This window comes from Grus americana, chromosome 6 (genome assembly GCF_028858705.1).
Source record: "Grus americana isolate bGruAme1 chromosome 6, bGruAme1.mat, whole genome shotgun sequence".
Lineage (NCBI taxonomy): Eukaryota > Metazoa > Chordata > Aves > Gruiformes > Gruidae > Grus > Grus americana.
The window spans coordinates 14,212,040-14,230,938 of NC_072857.1; the positions used below are offsets into that span (position 1 = coordinate 14,212,040).

Consider the following 18,899-nt stretch of genomic DNA (forward strand, 5'->3'; position numbering starts at 1 on the left):
TTGTATTTAGAACAAAGTCTCCTACTGCATGAGAGAATCATCCAGCACAGCAATGAGATCAGAAAAATCTAGGTAGGAGATTAATAGCAGCTACTTGTGTGCTCATCCGAGCACGTTGAGCAGCCCCTCTCCATGGTAGAGCTTCTAACTCTTAAAGCCACAAGATGGAGCCAACAGTTCTAAGGAAGAGGTGCCTCTACCATCCCAGGAACCCACAGAGCATTTAGCACACAGAAGAAACCACACTAGTTAAGTGTTCTGGTCCGGGCAGAACACAGGCAAGTACAAAGGTAGAAGCCAAGCTAAGTACGTGCAATCATTCTCCAGTTTCAAACTACTGCAACTTAAGGCAGGCCCGTTCCTCACAAGCATCCACAGAATATCAGAAGAAAAAAGGTGCCATTCTGGGCTTTGGGTACAGCTATGTAGTACCTGTGCTCAGAACAGTGTCCTGCCTCCTACACAATGCTTTTCACGCCACCCTTTCTCTGCTGCAGAATATTTAAAAAATGACTTCACTGGAAAGGAGAGCTATGTAAACCACCGTGGCAATCTGAAACAGAGGGCAAACACCAGGCAAGCACCATGTAAACAAGACTATGTAAATTGCTGTAATGCTTGGACAGAAGTCATCAACAAGGGGATGTTTCACTTCCAACTTGTACAGCAGTGGCAGCAGAAACTGCACCCAAAGTTTACTGTGAATCCCATTTCTAGGCTATTCCAAATTAAGTGGCATAACAGCGCAGTGAATCTGTCCTGAACCATCCTGCCTCAGGCACCTCAGCTTCTCTACCACAGTTTGTTTATCGCAAACCAACACAGAGAATGGAGTTTGGCACACTCAGAAGACTAAAGATCAGTATTTCCACAGTGTTCGTTATTCCATTAGTTGAGCCACAAGACTGACTTAAGAAAGAGGAAAGCAACTCTGTCATTTACACAGTTGATAGAAGCCATCTTACCAATTAGGTTGCAGAAAGTTAACTATGAACAATTCAAACTACTGTACCAATTTAGTCCCGAAATATATGCAGACCATTTCAGGAAAACTGATGATGGGGTCCTCAGTCACCTCCTCCTCCTCCCACAGTCTGTAATATAATCATGCTACAAATTTGATACAAACAAAGGTTAGTTCCAGACACTGAAAGTCAGCAGTTGCCTGGTTCAAGAATTTGGGGACTAGACATGCTTTTAGAATGCTGTAAAAATCAATAACAAACAAATATTATGCCTGGTTTTTTATTATCAACAGTAATACAAATCAGTTGTATTAGCATGCTCATGAAAAGTGACCAGTTTTTATAAACATTAAAAATGTTTGTGCAAGTTAGAGACAATGCTCTGAAGCTGTGTAAGAAAAAAACCCAAGAATTTACATTGTACAATACAGCATACATAGTTTAGAGGCAGTTTTATTAAATCTTGCAGTCACAATCACTTCCTCTATGCTAAACCTCTCTCTTGGTGTTAGAGATAACACCTTCCCCTCCCAAGAGGAACACCTGCCATTCCCATGAAGTGTGGAGATTACGGCAAAAATCATAGCTTTTTTAGTTCCTCTTCCCTCCTTCTCCCAACTATAAAGTCAACAGGAGGTGAACATTGCAACATATGCTTATAGCAATTAGATAAAGCTTCTGTCTACATAAGCTCCAAGTTGAATTGATAAACAGTATCTTCTTTTTGAGCAAGAACTGATAGACCTGTCAGCCCCAATTACTGGGTTAACATTTTGTAAAGCTTTAAAAAAAAAAATCTTGGTGAGCATTTAGTTAGATGCATTTCCCCCCCTCACACACCTCTTACTACACTCCAGATTGTAGCTTTGTGCCTTAGACCTAAAGCATTCTTAAGCAATATACTAACCAGCTAGCCATTTGAAGTTCCAGTTGAATCCTATAACATCTTACTGAAGTTTAACGCCCAGTAAATGTATGCATACATCTTTCTCTCCATCAAGCCAAGTGTTCACCTAGAAATTACAGTAAAGGCATATTAGTCTGTATAGAACACATATGGCACAAGTCCTCGAAGATGCACTTCATGCTGCATCTGTACTCCCATCTGGAGAGATACTCCTCTAAAAAAAAAAAAAAAAAAGAGTCAAGTCTACCCTTGCACTCCTGGAGTTTAACCTGCTCTTTGAAGTGGAATTTCATATGACTTTGCCCCTGTTATAATGGGGTCTTGTCTCATACATGCTTGCTCAAACCAGAAGGAAGAGAGGAGCACCTGAATACCCACAGCTAAGCCACATACGGAAGATTGCTTATAGTTGTAAACAGCTCCCTGGCTATGTTAAGCCATTACACAAGAATAATATTTGAATGCTTAAGTGCAAGTGCATAGTCAAGTCTTACATGACCTCCAGCTTCAAATATCCAGTTACTTGCCTACAGCCATGCTCCAGAAAGATTTAAGAGCACATTATATAGATGAAGAGAAGTCTTGGTCTTTAATTACTTCACATGCAAAGGCTGCTAGAATATATCAACTTCAATACAGCCTTCGGTTGCCCCAGCTACACAGCATAGCTAGCAGGCAGCCACACCACCATCCCCCCCTTGCCAAAGTCCTCCCTGTTTGATGTACCTGATCTCCAAGTACTCAGATTATACTCTTTTAGATTAGAACCAAAGCACTCTTTACTCACAGGAAACCCTCAAGTCCAAAAGGAAGCATTTGTCTGTGCCATTTTTTATTCACTCTAGTCAACCCACCTGATGCTAGTGTCCATTGATGTCTAGTGAAGCACACCTGGAAGTCATTCAAGGACCCTCAAATTGTATTGCCCTTATTTAGAAGGGTATGCATTCAGGCAGTTCCACCATATGAGGTGCAGGCAATAGGACTCCAGTCCAGGGGAGCAGTTTTATTGCCCTCCTGGTACAACTGAGAATGCTTGTTGCCCACTGTTATGAAGTAGCCAGGGTAGCTGCCTTGTTTATTGTGTTTTCAGCTGTAACTGGAAAGTTAAACTGAAGTTTGTCACATGTACAGACAAGCTGCTGTATTTAGTCTCCAGGCCTAGTCTTTCTGGAAAAAGGTGACAAGCACAGAACACTGAAGAGATGCAGTAGCAAGCCATGAAGCAGTAAGCACCTTCTTCCAAAAAAGTCCACCTCAGTGATGGAACTTTATCAGTTAAAAAAAAAAAATAACCTGAGTGAGAACAGCACACAGACTGTAAGAACACCAGTGGCAGACTCACTGTTGAGTAGAAATTCATCTGTCCTATCAAATACTGTCAGGTACTTTAAGACTAAAAAGATCAAAGGTCAAGGCATGCAAGTTTCTTGAGCCAATACAGCTGAGCTGCTCATTGTGAGCTTTGCTGAGTTCATTATTCATATAGCAAGGAAAGCTTATTCAGTTTTGTTAGACACATTTTACAATCCGCCTCGAGGGGCTTGACCTAGATAAGCTTGTAATGCAAACTCAACTGTTGTTTATCCTTTAGGTTAATTAAGGACTTAACCTTTAGGTCTCAACTAAAAACTAACTTGAGTTGGTTTCCTCCAGAAGCACACATTCATTTGCTGTATGCACAATGTACACTCAAAAATGGACTTTACCCATGGAAGTTCAGGAGGAAACTTTGTTAGAAGTGTTACAGCTCCAAGTGTCCTGTTAGGTGCTTAGGCTTTAGATAGAGGTGGTACAGCTCAAGTGACAAGTTCTATAAGCCAGCAGGCTCCCAGCCTCTGCATCAAAACTGTGTTGTCAAGTTGGCTTTGTAATACCAACTAATTACACTGTTCAAAGATAAATATTTCCAAAACTGGTTAACCATTCTTTCTGCACATACAAGATAACATTAACAAAAGAAGGAATTTAACTTGACAAGAACAAAGATTACAGCACCTTTTATTTAGTACAGTTTCCCCAATCCAATGAGTTGTCTGACAAGTTGAACTAGTTATGGAAGACAATGAGTCCCTGTGAAACCTCAGACCAACAGAGGTTCTGATATTAACGCATCTTTTTTCAAAGTTCAGAGGTGGAATGCACAAGAGCAATCTAGTACATGTTAAAAAATGTTTTTCAACCTCAAATTACAATACTAAGTACTGAACAGTATTTGCTACTCTTTCACCCCAAAGAAACAGCATTTGTTAATTCAGTGCTGCAATGTGCTTCATTGAACAACCATATAGCATATTCCTTTCACCAAGTAACTGTGTTAAGCATCCGGTTAACAAGCAACATACAGTCACTACTTTAAGTCTCTCTACTCCTTCAAAACAGAAGATAACCATAATTCATTGAGACACTCCACAATCAGAAGAGACAGTTACTTTCCACAACAGTGACAGAAATATTTTTTTGGCAACTGCACTTAATTTAAACTGCATCAGAAAGCTCAGTTCAGTCAGCTGACAAGAGGAGCTGCTAGGTACTGACTTTTCTTTCATTTCTAGGCTGGTTTTTGTCAATCAATGTGACCACCATTGCATAACTGACAACTAAACTCAACATGCATCTCCATGTGCTAGGTTGCTGTGCATCAGAAACAGTACATACAAAATTAACAGCGAGTAACAGATATGGCAACTGCTTCACTTCATTTGCTTTTTGACATCATACAACTCACTGGCCGGCTAATCACTGAGAGGTAGCACGTATGCCTCACCCATTCCAAATCATGATTGTGTGATGTGACCCATCCTTACTCAAAGTTTTCATCTTCGGCAAGACAAGAGACAGATGCAGATGTTGCCACTTTTCCAACATGATCACAAGTGTTCCAATATAAACAAACCTGATGAAATCAACACTTTAATTTTCACTATTCCAGCACCAGAGAGGGGAAGGATGATGAATGTAGAATGAGTGTAATTGAGTCTAGCCACAATACATGGAAGAAACCCAGAACAGCATTTCAAGGAGATGGTGACAATATTATTCATTTTGAAGAAAGGCTTACAGTCATTTTCTCACCCATACCACTAATTTAAGGATGAGAAGACGGACCAGCGGGGAATGCATCTAGCCAGTATTTAAATATCAATTTTTGCATTGCCTAAGTAAGTCTGAATTGAGTCCATAGGCTTGATTCATGAATGCTGTATTGACTAAACAGAACATGGAAGCAAGTTTGAGTTGACTCTCAAGTGTCAGTTGCTATTTCTTACATGGAGCATGGGGAGGAAGCCAGCAGATTTCAGTGTAAGAAATATCAGTGACAACTAACAGAAGATGGAGACTCAAACCCTTTACCAGATGTCACCTAGCTTTTCTGCAGTTTGCAACGTCAAGGAGGGCAGAAACAGTGGAAAAAATGTTTGAACCTGAACAGCTGTGCTTGTTAAGGCCAGTACAGGTTCAAGAGAAATATTCAGAGAAACATTAAACTAGGAAGTTAATATGAAAGTACTTAGTACAACCAAGAAGGATTGTAGTTCTGAAACTGTTTCTAGTTTTGAAAGACACTGGGAAGACAGAGCCCATTTCAGTTTAAGTAGGCATAGGTTGGATACCAGAAATGGTTTCAGAGTTCTGTTTTCACATTTTGAAGGTGTGATATGCAAAGCAAAAGATAAGGGAGTCAATACAGACTTCCTTTCATGAATCCAGCCCTATATCCTTAGTGGTATCTTATTCATGCCACCTGTAGATAGATATTTACAGTTCCCAAGCATCACAGTAAGCAACATCTTTCTTTAAAGCTTTTCTTGTTTTTGCCACTTTTCTTGCCATTCTTGTCTTTGTTTTCTGACATTTTCTTTGCTCTGATTTCTCTCATTAAATCAAAGAATACCTAGGAGGGAAAAAAAAAGAAAGATTAAACAAGATCTGCCACCAGAAAGCAGATAGAAACTACTGTATGCAGCAGCAAATAAAGATGTAGCACCACACTGTACCTATACAGCAGAAGTGAGTCTAGACAGAGATCCCAGTGACAAATTCAACATTCGAATTATGTAACATGTCAAGTGGTGGCAAGTAGGACAATCTTACCTGGGTACCAAATCATTCAGCAGCCCCACTTTAAGACCTTTTTATTGCATATCAGTCTTGCACAAAAGTAGCATTCGGGTTCATGAGAACATTTGTCTGTGCCTAGCAAACATTTCCAGAGAAATCATTCTTGCTAACTATGCAAAGCATTTAGTCCAGTCCTTTCCATGTAATTACAAAGCACACTCTACTGGGTAGTATTCTGCCTGTTTTATAATTAAAAAGCTACAGTAATTCAAGTGACTGTCAGGCACAGAAAATTCTCTGACAGTGTTATAAGAAAGAGTCAGAGAAAGTCATTACTCTAATCTTTTCTTCAAAATTCTAGTTGATTTCACTCCATACACCTGATGTCTACGTATATACCACTTAAGATGCAGTTATTTTACTGTAGAGTGTTATTAGGAAAAATGATTTTTAGGATTACAGAATAAGAACTTAGTGCCACTCTACAGAGTTAGGCTTTTTTTTTTTTTAAATGGGGAACTACACAGCACTTTGATACTTGGAAACAAGACCATGCTACTGATCAGAAATAGAATAGTTTATCATTCAAAACACCTTAAGGTGGTTTTTTTTTATTCTGCTACAGTGTCAATGCACAATCACTACAATGGCTGATAATTGTCTTAACATACACAAAACAGTGCTTCTATAGAGGATAACCAGTATGTCACATGAGCTAGCTGGAGAAGACCTTTAGAGTAAGTCTAGAGCACCATGCTAGTAGACTCCAGACACAGCTACATTGCTGGTAATCCCAACTGATCAGAAAGCTAGTCTAAGTATAAAACAGGCTAGGCATTTTCTAATTATGTGAGACCACTCATAGGCAAAAGCAAGTCTGGGTATTCATGTTTTACTACATCACCCAGTTTGTGCATCTGACAGTCTGACTTTCTAGTAACATCCCACAAGTCAGAATGGTTCTTTACCAAATTTAAATTAGGCTATCTCCTTTATAACCAAAAGGTCTTAACCAAAAGGTCTCAACTCAAGAGTTTCATATACACTTTTAACCAAGAATGAGACACATAGTTCCTACTAGGTAACTTATGCACCAATAGCATTTCCATTAGTAAATATAGACTAGAAGAACAGAAAGCTGTCTACAAGAACTTGAGTACAGCCAGCTGCAAGTGTTCTTTGTCCAAAGAGAAAGCTGCTTACAATTTGTAGTCTTTAAACAAGTGCAAGTTACCAAGCCACACCTTTGGCATCCTTAGGGGGCCCAACAGTAATTTCAGATCATCTTCTGTGGATTGGTAAAGCAAAAAGGCACCCTCTGGAAGAAAACCCACTACACACAGAAGGAAGGGGAGGCTTGAAACTGATTTTTCCCTACTGGACAAACACTCCATAGTCATAAGTCGTGTCTCTTCTGGAATAACCCACCACTACCACTGTTTATGCAAGAAGCAAGCAGGAGACACATGCTGAGAATGACTGTCCTAGACTAGCATGGAGAAGTCAAAGCAAGACAGGAACACAGCAAGAAGAATTCTTCTCACAATTCAAAGGAGTCTTGGCAGAGAACAAGAATGAAGTCTTTAATATTAGGCACACACATACGTAGCTTTGTAGGGAAAGGGGAACAATTTATAAGTGTCTATAGCTTACTATTTATTGCCTTTATAATAATAGGACACAGCCTATAAACAAAAAAACATACTTCAGGGAATCCTTAGACCCATCTACCTAAGGTACTATTGGAAAGCTATTGTTCAGGTACATTTAAAACAAGACAATAGCATTAATTTATACTGGATCTCTGGCTTCTCTAAGCTAGATATTTGCTTAAGTACACGCATTCCAGTAAGCTCATTCATTTTTGATAATCTAGGCTTTCAGAAACCCAACTGTGGATTTGCTTTTGTCCCAGCAAAAGTCAAGAAGTAGTCACTGTCATGGTTTAACCCCAGGCAGCAATTGAGCACCACACTGCTGCTTGCCCACCCCACACCCTGTCCCCCCCCATGGGATGAGGGAGGGAATCAGAAGAGTGAGAAAACTTGTGGGTTGAGATAAGAACAGTTTACAATTTTATTATTATTTTATTGCAATTATTATGAAAAGGAATATAAACAAAGAGAAATAAAACCCAAGACAGGTGATATAAATGCAAAACAATTGCTTACCACCAACCCACCAACACCCAGTCTTTCCCCAAGCAGCAGTCCCCCAGCCAGCTTTCCCTCTACTACATGAGGTCATATGGCCTAGAATATCCCTTTGGCCAGTTGGGGTCAGCTGTCCTGGCTGTGTCCCCTCCCAGCTTCTTATGCACCCCCAGCCTCCTCACTGGCAGGGCAATACAGGAATCTGGAAAGTCCTTGATTTAGTGTAAGCATTGCCTAGCAACAACCAAAACAGTGTGTTATCAACATTATTCTCATCTAAATCCAAATCACAGCACTATATCCACTACTAGGAAGAAAATTAACTCTATCCCAGCCAAAACCAGGACAGTCACTTAGCTACTAAACAAGCAGTAACGATCTAATTGAGCAGATGTCATTTAACTTACCTTATCTACATTTGCTCTAGTTTTGGCGGAGGTTTCTACGTACTGCACACCCCACTCTTCTGCCTTACTTCTAGCCTCTTCTACAGGCACTTGTCTGCGCTCTTCCAAGTCAGATTTGTTTCCCACTACCAGTAAAGGTATTTTATCCTCTTCAGCCTTCACACGCAGGATCTGTTCCCTAACGCATTAGGTATTCAAAATAAAAATATCCATGTTAGTAGTAGCAACAAAAACCTCACCCTTATCAGGAGTGGATCAAGTGGTCTCCACATTACTAGTGTTTACAATAGTACATTTCCCAACAGGTGAACACACTTTACAATTATTCCAAGTTTCACATACTAATGCTATGGGCTTTACACTAATAAAAGGCTCACACTTCCAGGAAGGCAGTTCTACCATTTAGTTAGAAGCTTACTACCCAAGCTCTAATAAAGACAACCTGTATGGCAGAAGAGCAACCCACAACAGGAGTACTCTTTTCCTCATTCAGATGTGAAAAAGTGCCACATTTGCCAAGTTTCACCTGGGCATTTAGTCACGATCTTCAGCTTCCAGTCTACATACCACCTCAATATATGTCTGAGCAACATCAAGGCTTTGCCAAGGCAAAACAGCATTAAGTAGCTGGCAGAGATCGTTCTTAATGCCTAACTTAACTTTACATAGAGGACAGAGTTACTAAATAGTGCTGAACTAAAGTGCTAGCCACCTTCCTCCTTCAAAGACTCCAAGAAAATATTTGAACCATTAGCATTAACCTAGCTATCCTTTATCATTCTAAAAGAACCTATCAGCATCCAGGAAAGGAGACAGCAATGCTACAGGTCAAAGTCTGTGCTATTATTGGAGTAAAACATTGGTTGAAACCAGACTGACACATGTTGCTGTCCATCAGCAAACTGTACCAGTCCTATTTTTAGTTTGCTTCATTTTATTATGAACAAGAGCTAAACCGGGCATGATCATGGTACTACGGCCCCTTGTTCCACTGAGTTACCACACTACTTCAGATGCTTGCACTTTCCATCCACAAAATAATTGAATGTATGTAGAGTATGCAAGAATCTAGAACAGCGTTAACAGTGAAGCAGACATTCTGCTGTTGCATTCAACTGCACCTTCGCACATTTTCGGATTACAGAAGCACTTAAAGCAAACACCGAATGCATAGCATCAGCAGGAGAGCTAGGGTTTAAAGACAAGCCCATAGTTCATTCAGTATTCATCTTTTTCATAGTTTAAGAATTCTGGAAGTTACAGGATCAATAATAACAATCTGTAGTTTAGCCCATGATACTATACTACACATTCTTCCCCTCCTTCCTGGGGAGGAGTTTTCCTGGGAGCCAGTTCTTACATGCCAGCCTAACTAAATACTCAGTTTAAGTAATTTCACTCTCTGTTTACTTCTGACCCATTGAAGTATACGAGATTCTCCATCTCAGAACTTTTAGGTCCTTCTTTCTTGTTTTTTAGGGCTAGCATTGCTGTGCGCTGTGCTGCACACAGTCAACAGTTACAGAAGTCTGACAAAAAATACAAACTGCCAATATAAACACTCCTACTCCTTTTCACCCAAAGCCTTGAGTTCAACCTTATATTTCACTTAAGCATATAAGCCAGAACCCAGGCTGGGTACTTCCAAGTGTCTCATTTTCTTCCTGTTTTTTGAATGGTATCTGACTTTTTCTTCCATCTTATACTAGGAACAGTCCAACTACTCAGTTTTGCAGTCCTACAACAGTTCAACTGTTTAGCTCCTTTAAGTGTTCCAGTTAGAGCAAACTGAGCAGAACAGCTCTGCCTGTGTCCCCTGTGACTGTCAGCCTCCTGAAGTCTACCAAAGTCACAGAAGTATTATGTGACAAACGAACAATATCTTTTTATACCTCTTAAAAGATTATGCAATCTCCTACTACTGTTGCAACAGTATAATACATTAAGAACCTGGACCAAAGTCCTAAAGTGTGAGGGGAGTTTGCTATAACTTTAAGAAAACTCTGGAAATAGGCGTCTAACCAGCACTTGCATTACCAATTAGCATCTGTTAACCTTGTACCACTGAAGCAAAGTGAACAAAAGCCAGACTGATAAAGAGCTTTTACTCTGGCAAACATAAGGAACTTCTAACACTTTCGCTACATTTTGGCAAGTTTGACTTCAAGTTATACAGTTGTCCTAAGGAATCTCTGCATTCTACACTGAGGCAACAGCTATTATCAGGTAAGAGTTAGAACACTTGCCCTGAGGAACCTGGCTACATGAGTTCTGAGGCCAGAACAATGGATTAACCCACTTGTTTTTCTTTCACACTGCACAAGCAGTTTCTGTGCTCAGTCTGGTGCCGATTTTTTACATTAGAACTGCTAATCCCAAGAACAAAAATGGAAGCATTTACTACTACTGTGCGTCTTTCTAGGAATACATCTGCCTACAATAGTACTGCTTGGCTGCCAACCCTTGTTTGGCACCAATCCATACCTGAGAGTGGAGGCTAATCCTTCCTTTTCTTAGAGCACCTGCTTCTAGCAGTAAGCAATACAGTGTCTGAAACCTGGCCAAAAGGCAGACTTAATTCCAGAAGTACTGCTCTAAGATAATTAAACTTCACATCCACAAAGACTGAAAATTGGCTTAAATACACATATTTTAGGAGTCCAAGAATCTGCTGCTTGCCTGAAGTTGCTGCTGGCATAAGGTACTCATAAGTTGAAGGCATGAAGACAACTAGAGCCAGAGGCTGGATAATGTGGTTTAAGCTACCAGTTACTGAGAGCAAAATGGTCGAGTTGCCACCTTTGTTGACCAAATAGTAATGGACAAGGGATAAAGAGGTGTAGCTTTTAAGAAGAGTTGTCAGAGCAACATAGGAACCAAATATTTCCCCCTGCCTGGGAGAGAAACTACTTACCGAAATTCCGCTGTTGCTGTAAAGGATTCGTGCTCTGTTATTGAGAAGACCAGAAGAAACCCTTCCCCGCTGCGGAAATAGTTATCTCTGATAGCTGCATAATCCTCCTGTCCTGCTGTGTCCAGAATATCTATCTGAACCTCTTCACCATCCAGAACTACTTTCTTTCTGTAGCTGTCAGCCTTGGTAGGTTCATAGTCTTCTACAAACTGAAGAAGATAAGGGATTAGTGTTTAGAATTACTGTCAGATGGTATCAATATTTGTCCATATCCATTCTCTTTTACTTCAGTGACATTTAAATTCCCCCAAACCTTGTCATAATTCAGTCGACTACTAAGTTCCAACAATATTTTTACTATAAAAAGCATATTATTTAAGCACTTAATATATCAAAGAACCAGTCTGCCTAGTCAAGAGAAACTGTCTTGCTACACGAAACACTGTTCAGCAATTTCAACACAATTTAAGGGACAAAGATACAGTATTAGCTACCAGCAATCTAGTGGCATTATCTAAATCTCCCACTTCAAGAAAAAGTATTTCAGTGTACTTCAGGTACAGCTATCTGAAGCTTCAACAGGTGTAGATGACAGCATCTAGCTGCTGAACATGGAAGCCTGCTCCATAATTAGACACATGCTTTAGTCCATCCAATATTGATTAGACCCACAAAGCCACTGCAACCTGTAGTTCTGTGCTAACAGCAAGCATCCAACATGGGCTCCTTAACTTTCCACCCCCTTTCTCTCAGCCTCCAAGTACAACAAAAGGCTGTGCCATGAGCCCGATTAAGCTGGCTGGCCATCACTAACATCTACACCACCCATTCAGATATTCACATTGCTATAGTAGGCAAGAACAGCCTATAGGTAAATACCAGCTTCCAATCATCTATTCCTTCACAAAGTAGTCTGGATTGTCTGATCTAGCTTCCTGTATACACTAGTATGGAAAAATTAATGCTATGAGCACGCCTGCTTCATCATTTGACTCAGAATGAGCTATGATGCTTATTTCTGACTTCAACCTTAACTGGCCTAAAAAACCACAACAAAATTAAAGTTCAATGCCAAGTGGTAACAGACCCTGTACACTCAGACAAGCACATTCACATTCTGCATGTCTTCTGAAGACTGTTCACTGATAAGCATCAGTTTTGTCACCCTTAGCCAAAGATGTTCCTAGAGGGCAGCCTTCCCAGACTCCTACATCCTTCTCCTGCCAGTAAGATCATCAGGTATCTTGCTACTTACATTTAGTTCCCCTGCCCAACTAAAAAAGTTCAGTAAGCTGTATCCATTGGTGCTTTGGAGAAGCTGAACCAAAGGTACTTACCTCATCGTACATAAATTGAAGAGTGAGTGCAGATTTGCCCACCCCTCCACTGCCAACCATAATTACTTTATGGAGGGCCAAGGAACTCTGGTTCTTGCTCTTGCTGGCAGCCATTGTCCTGCTTGCCACAGATGAAGTGCCAGGCAACTAATCAGATCTGCAGACAAGAGAAACACAGTCACCATCCATGACACTGGTGACATCATGGTAGCATGCAGGTAAAGCATCTCACTAGTGCTGAAAAAACAGATTAAAACCCTGCCCAGCAAGCCTGAAGAATGGGCCATTTCAACGCACTGGTGAGCCAACCATGTCACTGATGTCTCAAATATGGGTAGGAACAGAGTATTTGAACAAACAGAAGGTATTTGTGACAACAGTACCATTAATAAAAGTGCCAAAGGTTTCCTCAAAGCAGCTACTAGCTGAACAAGCTGTTTTTATTTGTAAGCCCATCCTACATGACTGCTATCTAGAGCAGTCTCCAAAGGAAAAAAATAGCCCACTTTCTCAAACAACATGGAATTAAGTGGGTTTTATTGTTCTTGTTACAAGACTTTACACCTAAGATATTTCTTTAATGTTGATGCAGCTTAGTTTCAACCTGGAAGCAGAGCTATACGTTAGATCTGCTTATAGGTAGAAGGATGACTTTTGATCTCCTCTCTACGTAGGCTATGAAAGAAACAAAGATAAACAGTAAATTCTGGCAGGAACAAGTTGTAAACACTTCCAGCAGAGAGTCTTATGACATGGCATTAGCATTTATTTTATATTCTTCCTGCTTTTTGATGCTGCAAATCTAATTTGCTATTGGGGGGGGGGGGGAAGTCTGCTTTACTGCAAGAATTTCTCAGTTCCTGTTCTTCCTCTGATGTTGTAAAGCCATAAAAGAGTAAGCTTCAATAAACAAGTACCAGTTAACAAGGCTTTGTTTGTGTGTCCTGCAAGCCAAGTAATTAAGTGCTGGAGACCTCTTAAAAGAAGCAGTATTATTTTTAAGAGTAGCTGGACATAGTAGTTGTGACAAACACAAGTGTCAGCTGCCACACCCTGATTAGCACAGAGCAGCAGCTTTAAGAACAGCACATTGGGGACAAATGCAGAAGTGACCAATACGAGAGAGATGTGTCATCAGTCAGGATTCCCATAATAAAAAAAAAACAAAATAGATGTGTACGCCAGGTGCATGATGGCTACACAGGAGATGTAGGATAGCGATGCTTGTCTCCTCACAGCAGGAGAACTAAGGGCCCCAGCTGTTCATATCCTGGCAGAGCACTGTAAGAACAGCAAACCATTCAGGCAACACTGCTATCGAAAGTGGCTATGCCACCTTTGATTTATAGCAGCACCATTATTCCAGAAGCCACAGGCCTACTGGGAGTCTCAAATTTGCCTGGACATGATTGCTACAGAAAGACACTGGAACTGCCACACCACACCACCAAGTTCTACTGGACCAAAATACAAGACCTACAGTAAAAGTTAGAGTACTATATTGGAAAAACGTTCAGGATAACTAGCTGCCCTAAACAAAATTGACTAAGGACTAAAGGATTGTCAACCTACAAACACACTATAGGATTATTTAGCCTAGAAAGGGCCTTTGGACATTGTCCAGTCCAAGCCTTTCCCATAACGGGATTGCTTGGAACAAACTGCTTTTATGTGCCCTACTTTCTAAGGTTAACAATTCCATGACCAGTCTGAGCAACCTGCCCTAGGGTACACTGATTGTGAAGATTTTTCCCCCTTGTCATGATGATGTTCTGAAAAGCAACAAATCAAACTAAGTTCTCATTGACTACTGCATACAAGAACAAACATGCCAACAATCAAGAAGTGCCCTCAGGATAGCATTTTCAAACATCTGAGCAGTAGTATTTTTCCATGCAGAATATTTTACTCACATTTGTTTGCTACACATTTGGTACAGTAATGCAAATTAATCATCTTTAAGTGTTCATTCTGGGATAAACACTGGTAAGCGAAGACAAGTATTTTCTTCTGGCAATCTTCTATATCATGTTATACATCAGCTCCCTCATCCAGGACACTCCTTAGTGCAGAAATGGGATGTGACAACTACTTCTCAGGGACTCTCTCTGTACAGCACAAACACACATTTGTGTTGGGGACAGTGAATTTAGCTATCACCCCAGAGATTCCAAACCAGAAGACGATTGCAAGATTGATTTTTACTTCTTAGTCACCAGCAAGGCAAGAGGGGAAGAGAACACAGCTCCCTGACAGGGGAGTGTGGAAAAACTGGGAGAAAACACAACAGGTAGCACCTGAACTCCAGAAGTTGTTGCTGAAAGGCTTTCCTTGCTTATGGTCCACATGTTCTACAGACAATAAACTAAAAATTCAGTTTGCTTGGACACAGACACCCAAGGCATAAGAACTACAGACTGACTACACAATGAGTTAGTGTGGGGACTTTAAATGTTCCAGTAATAACACAGCTTGCTCTAAGCTATAGACAAGTTTATTTTGTTCTAGTTCAAGAGTAGTCTGGCTTTGACAGAAGTAGATAAGCTGCTTTCTGGAGAAGCCAAGTGATCCTTAGCAACTTTTCAGTGTAATTGAGACTGGTTTTAACCTTTGAGTACTCCTTTAACAAGCATCTGAATGTTGCTGTAACTGCTGTGTTAGATAAACACAAAGCTTTCAAGTTAAACATTTTTCTGGCAACACAAACTTAGCACTGCTGCCTATTAAGTTGCCCTAAGTCCACTATGCTATGCAACTACAGTAAAAAGATTATTTACTAACAGCCAAGAGAGAAGATAGCAACTTTCTCCCTCCTGTCAGATACCACATCTTTATCTGGTCATATTAAAGCAATAACTACCTTTTAGTTAAAATACTGACCAACTTGATTCATTACAAGCTCATCATAGAGATAAGTGGAGAGAATATTTAAATCCCTCCTTCTCTATCCCACCTCAACACCAGCCAGTAGAAACTGCAAGGTCAGCCTTCATACACACTATTACCTAACTCATAACCAAAGTATAATATTAAACAAAATCCATCCAATAGCATACAGATTTACAGTCTGATTACATCTAAAGCTAGTCCAGCTCAATGGCCAAGGTACTTGACCTTCCCTGCAGAGCTGTTGCAAGTGCCACTTGAATCTTTTAGAGTATCAACACTACACGAACCCTGTGAATGCAGGAGTCTGCGCACAACACAACCACTATGTTGTAAGCCCTCAGCAAAATCCCAGAAGCTTTACACAAGGCATCTCTTCTTCAGTGGCAACAGAGGGGGCATGGCCCCCTCCAGCCCCAGAATAGCCAGGCAGTACAGAACAAGTCAAGGCTGAAACAGTGTGGCACAGGGTTGACACAGGCAGTATCAGCGCAGAAGTACCAGTGTTTACAAGACAATAGCCTAATAGCACATCACTGGTTCAGAAAGAGGCATGGTGAGATTTTAATAGCAATATTCTAATAAAACAACAAGAGAAGTCATTGGAGCCAACTGTTTGTTTACTTGCATTTCCACCTCTGCAGCCCAAGAAACAGTTGACACACCATGGTTCAAAGCTCACATCTAATAGTTCCTTGAGGTTAAAAAAGTAATTAACACAAGTGGAAGCTTGCTCCTCAGTCATCTGAACAGGCAAGGATGAATTTTCATCCCATTCTGTAGATTAAACAGCCTTGAGGCAGTCAAGACACTGACATTAATTCACCTATTCCTTACAGAAAAGGAAGTCTTGGGAACTCCAACCACTTCTCAAAAAAGTAGCAGTGTCTAGAAGATCTTGTGATTGCAGTTGCTTTTAAAACATTATTCAACTCCCTGCAGTTTAAGGGAATGTAAACTTAAAGCCAGAGTCTTAATACATCTGCTGAAGAGCCTGCTCTGAATAAGTGTCCAGACAAGTCACCTAATTCTGTGATAAGTATTCCCTGCTCTCCCATATTGCTCTTTACTTGCTGGGAAGTAAACGGTACCCAAACAAGATTTACCCTCCTCTGACAGGAAGAAAAGCAATCCAGTCAATGGCAGTCAGTCAACTTGTTTAATTTTAATCTGTCATTTTACCCTCAGGTTTAATGACACCATGTTGAACTTTGTGTGGTAAGTTTCATGGGCTGTAAAAAAACCACCACACTTTCAGAAAGATTTGGGAGGGGCACTTCTGGTTGTAGTTCATCCTGCTTCAAAACAGAGTGTTAGACAGAGCCCAGGTCAGAGCACAAACTTTTTCAGGTAGTCTTTCATCTTTAAGATATTAAAAGTAATTACTTGCTTCATCTACTTTAAAAGATAAGGATTAAGCCATTGGCTTGATAACTCTAGATTTTATTTTTATGCACAATAGGAGCTTTGTGGTGCTAGGGAAAGATGCTCTTTAGACTAAGAAATGAAGGTTACACCAACAGACATGTTGGCCACATGAAGCACAGCAAGATCTACAAATCAAACCATAGTACTTACTAAAAAGCTGGTTTGATTTAGACTTCTGAAGATCCGTACTTGGCCACAGGACTAATCAAGGCATGCAAACCTCAATATAAGAAATCTAACCCTTGCCAACTATTTTAACCTTCCCTTGTCTTACCTTTGTAGACATCTTCTGCAGGTTAACTAAGGTCTCCTGCTGTAGCAAAACCTGCACAATGTGGTGTCATTCTCGGCTGGTCCCTCGAAACTTAGCAGTTCAAGGCATTTGTTTATAAACAGCTTCATAAACTCCAAACTTAAGCATAAGTTTGTTATTTCTCCACCCTCTCTTCAGCCTAAAGTTAAACTGTTCAGAACATTGTTAACAAACAGAATTGCTTTACCTAATGCCAAGATTCAGAGACTATTACTGAATAACTACGTGTATTTCAAACCAGATTGCACTTTTACATCCCTTTTTACTTTACCTGTATTAAGACTCCACAATTGTACAGTCACTTAAAGAAAGGAAAAAGCACTTGTCACTTCACAAGGAACTCATTTTGCTACAGCCCACGCAAATACATAGAAAAAAAATGACAAACTTCACTAAGTCTACCTGTTTTCCAGTAAATATTCTGTTACTAAAGTAACAAAATCTTAGATCCCTCCAAAGGCCTGTAACTGGAATTTCTTCTAGTTCTTCCAATTCAGTTTGGGATTTAAAACTGAAATAAAGCTCTAAGCTCAAAACTGCTGAGATCAGCCCTTGTTCTCTCACTGTGCAGCTGATATCTTTGGACATGTCTTTTCATTGCTATCCTGCCACTGAAAGCAGCCATTCTTTGGATTTTAAAATGGGATTCTAGAAACCCTTAGCCCAATAGCTTGACAGAGGAGCTTTGTTAAACCCTTCAGATACCTACTTTTAAAGGAAAATCTGGGTATTCAACCTATTAAAGACTTAAATATGATGTCATCAAAAGCAAACACAGAAAGGACAAGGTTTTGCAACAGTATTTTAGTGATCCTCATTTATCAGAATATGAATTAGAGGCTTTGAGGTGTTTGGTTCTGTGATATGCCTGCAAGAATGCGGCCACAGAAATTCCCTGGATCACAAAACTAATTAACAATCTCACTGAGCTATGAACTGTAAGAGCTCCTCAGCTGTTCTGAGGTTATCCAGAAAATATTTAAGTACTGAAATTCCATTAGCTTTCAATGGACTGTAAACGCTCCAACTGGTAATTCAACTATAAAAAAACAGTTCATTTGAGATTAAGTGGCATATTTAATGCCACTGAAAATTTTAGGATATGCAGGCTAAAAATATAAATGCTATTGTATCTTCTTTTACTGTGCTACTATCCTACCTCTTGGCATGTCTCCAGTTATTGCTTTTCAAGCTAAACAGAGATTATGATGCTTTTAGCAGAAATTCCTGCTTGGGATATGCTTGTATCCTTCCTCATGTACTGCTGGGTGTTTCTACCTTCTCAGTTGTGGCTATAGATTCTTCTGGGCCATGCTTAATCAGATCAGGGAATTCATTCAGCTTGAAAAGTCTTGCAGAGTGTGTTGGGGCAGCAGTTTCACAGCCCTCATTTGCTGCTATCACCATCCTCTCTCCCTTGCCCCAGCTGTTCAAAGCCATCTCCTCCTGTAGGAGAGCCATTCAGTGTGGCTGTCTGCCAGTTATCAGCAAGGCCACGTGCCTCAGTGCCAGTGCTGATCCAAGGGA

At 40.3% G+C, this 18,899-nt stretch overlaps 1 protein-coding gene across 3 annotated transcripts in view; it reads right to left on the minus strand.

Moving 5' to 3' along the window:
* Positions 1–1,229: 1,229 nt before the first annotated feature.
* RALB (RAS like proto-oncogene B) overlaps positions 1,230–18,899 on the minus strand; it is a 52,762-nt gene continuing 35,092 nt past the window's right edge. For 2 of the 3 annotated variants that reach the window (XM_054830868.1, XM_054830867.1), the window contains exons 2-5: positions 12,746–12,902; positions 11,409–11,617; positions 8,495–8,672; positions 1,230–5,767 (exon numbers count right to left, since the gene is read on the minus strand). In XM_054830868.1, the coding sequence (XP_054686843.1) occupies positions 5,648–5,767; positions 8,495–8,672; positions 11,409–11,617; positions 12,746–12,859 (621 nt within the window). In that variant the 5' untranslated portion in view covers positions 12,860–12,902 and the 3' untranslated portion in view covers positions 1,230–5,647. Of the gene's footprint in view, positions 5,768–8,494; positions 8,673–11,408; positions 11,618–12,745; positions 12,903–14,658; positions 14,854–18,899 lie in introns of all 3 variants that reach the window. The other variant, XM_054830869.1, reaches the window with a different exon arrangement.